At 41.2% G+C, this 2,770-nt stretch overlaps 1 protein-coding gene across 1 annotated transcript in view; it reads right to left on the bottom strand.

Moving 5' to 3' along the window:
* myo3b (myosin IIIB) overlaps positions 1-1,984 on the bottom strand; it is a 56,309-nt gene extending 54,325 nt beyond the window's left edge. Inside the window, 2 exon segments of the mRNA XM_020596349.1 lie at positions 491-625; positions 1,838-1,984. Of these exon segments, the coding sequence (XP_020452005.1) occupies positions 491-625; positions 1,838-1,984 (282 nt within the window).
* Positions 1,985-2,770: the final 786 nt, after the last annotated feature.

Genomic DNA, 2,770 nt, shown 5'->3' with positions numbered 1-2,770 from the left:
GGACCTGCCTGGTGTGTTCCTTGTTCTTCATGATGCTCTCTGCGCTTTAAACGGACCTCTGAGACTATCACAGTGCAGGTGCATTTATATGGAGACTTGATTACACACAGGTGGATTCTATTTATCATCCTTTGTCATTTAGGTCAACATTGGATCATTCAGAGATCCTCACTGAACTTCTGGAGAGAGTTTGCTGCACTGAAAGTAAAGGGGCTGAATAATTTTGCACGCCCAATTTTTCAGTTTTTTATTTGTTAAAAAAGTTTGAAATATCCAATAAATTTCGTTCCACTTCATGATTGTGTTCCACTTGTTGTTGATTTTTCACAAAAAATTACAGTTTTATATATTTATGTTTGAAGCCTGAAATGTGGCAAAAGGTCGCAAAGTTCAAGGGGGCCGAATACTTTCACAAGGCACTGTATCTGCTCTCTTCCATCTGTGACCCAGGATCTCCATGCATTCAAATAAAAAATGATCAAGCGCTCACCTCCAGTACCAGCCACAGCTGTCCACCTGAGAAGATGTCTGACTTGTAAAACATGCCATAAAATTTCACCACATTTGGGTGGTTGGACAGGGACCTCAGAATGTTGTATTCTGCCTCAATCTCCTCATCCATGTCCTTTAAGCAGCAAAAGAAAAATATGGTGACATAAAGAGAATGTATGCTCTAATGTTTTTTATACGTTTCATTTTGAAACAACAGAAAACCAGTTAACAGGTTAACTACAATTAGAATCCTACAGACAGGGTTATAAACCCTATGACAGAGGAATGAACAATCCTGGGTGCTAAACTATTTCTGGAAGTGTTTTTCTATCAAAGTGAATCTCAGAGGAGGGGAAGAGCAATAGTCAGAGAGGCAGAATATCTCTTCCTGGATGTCTGAGTGATAGTGTCAGCAGTGTAATCAGGGAGAAGGATGTGAAAAAAGGCAGCTTCATCTTCATGGCCATCAGAGGAGCATCACAGTGGATAGCGCTGCCAGGACGGGGATTGTTCCACTGTCACAGTCACAGTCTCACCAGTACAATATGGTGCCAAAGCAGAGCCTGTAGCCTCCTTAACACACAGACAAATGAACAAATATACAGAAAGCATACAGCCAAGGCAGGAGCTACACTTTCTGGTAAGGGTGTGTTAGACATGACGGGTAATAAATGAAAAGAGACGTTGATGTGCATCACCGGAGCAAGTACAACTGCATCAAGATCGAGAGGAGGAAAAAGTACTGGCAACTTACTCTGTTCAAATGACTTGAATGCTGAGACAAGTCACATAGTTGTAAAGAAAAACACAAAGGTTTTAGTCTTTTTCCATTATTTTCTTCTGTCACAAGAGTTTAGTTTAGTATGTTAGCATGGTAACATTTTGACCAACTGGTGGTAAGTCAGGGAAGCACCAGGATCAGTATTCGTCATCACTGGGCATCACTGATATCTGTACCAAATTTCACATCACTCCATCCAGTAGTTATATTTTAGTCTGGTTGCATTAAATGACTGAATGAGTTTCTGAATGCTCTGATGATCATATAAATTACAGAGTAGTACATTAGATTAATATACATCATGGTGAAGCCCTAGCTAGGTGTGCATCGTGTGCATAGTCAGCTCTTCTCCCACTACTGTCAGGGCGAGTTCCAACAGAGTAAGATGAATCCTATCCAAATCAAAAGCTACAGTACAGTACACTTCTACATATACATCAGTCGGCATCAAAAGATAATGTATCCAGTCCCATGGTAATTGTTAGTATTAGTAACAAACAAGCAGCTGAAAACAGATGACATGCGGTAGCCAAAGCAGATTTGAATTCTGAATATCTGACTTACATTGACCGGGTCCAGCACTTTCACTGCTGCCTGGCTTCCATCTTTCTTGTTGGTTACTCTGTAGACTTTGCCGTACGTTCCTTTACCGATGGTCTCCACTATATCCCAGTTATGTGATGGATCGCCCAGGTTCTCCAGGCCAAGCATGTTGGACTTGTAGGGATGCAGTCCATACAGTGACCTCCTGGTGAATAAACACAATCCCACATCAACGGTGTTTTTCAAATGTCAGACCATGCCAAATGAATTATTGCTTAAAATACTTTTGTTGTGATTATAAGGTTCATATAAATTAAGGGAATTGTTAATCTCTTAATTTAAAATAAAACTTCTTGTGAATAACTTAATTGTCAAGCCTCACAACAAACCAGACAGACTTTAGACTGTCGCACAAAGACAGAAAAGCACATTATCTGGCAGTTACCATCATAAAGAAGCAGGTAATTCAGATGCACAAACTGTGTACAGCCCTGGGTGTAGGTATACATGGTGTGGGAACATTTGTTCCCAAAGGCCTTCTTGTTCAGTTCAGTGAAACAACCATATCTGCCCAGGGAGCCACTTAAGAGAAGAAATCAAAGGAAAAACAAAGCAGACAGCTGCGAGTGGAGATGACGGTACCCTACTTACATGGCAAGTGTTATTTTCCTCTGACTCATCGAGGCTGAGAAAAATTACAACTAAAGAGCCTCTAGTGATCATAACATAACACCGACCGTAACAGCCATTGCTTCCTCAAGAGGCCAGGTAACAAGTGGCATTTCACACACAGCCCTCTCCACGGGGACCTCGTTGCCACCCACTAAGAAGTGCAATCTCCTCAAGATCAATTGGATTGGACAGAGATTAACTTGACAGAGGCCATCCTGAATGAACAATGAGCCGGCATCACACCTCCCCACAGTTCTCATAACTGATTATTATGTGTTTTAT

The sequence above is a fragment of the Monopterus albus genome, unplaced genomic scaffold (assembly GCF_001952655.1).
Source record: "Monopterus albus unplaced genomic scaffold, M_albus_1.0 scaffold30.1, whole genome shotgun sequence".
Taxonomy (NCBI): domain Eukaryota; kingdom Metazoa; phylum Chordata; class Actinopteri; order Synbranchiformes; family Synbranchidae; genus Monopterus; species Monopterus albus.
Note: the sequence above shows the minus strand (reverse complement) of the source record. Positions and strands in the feature narration are given on the sequence as shown.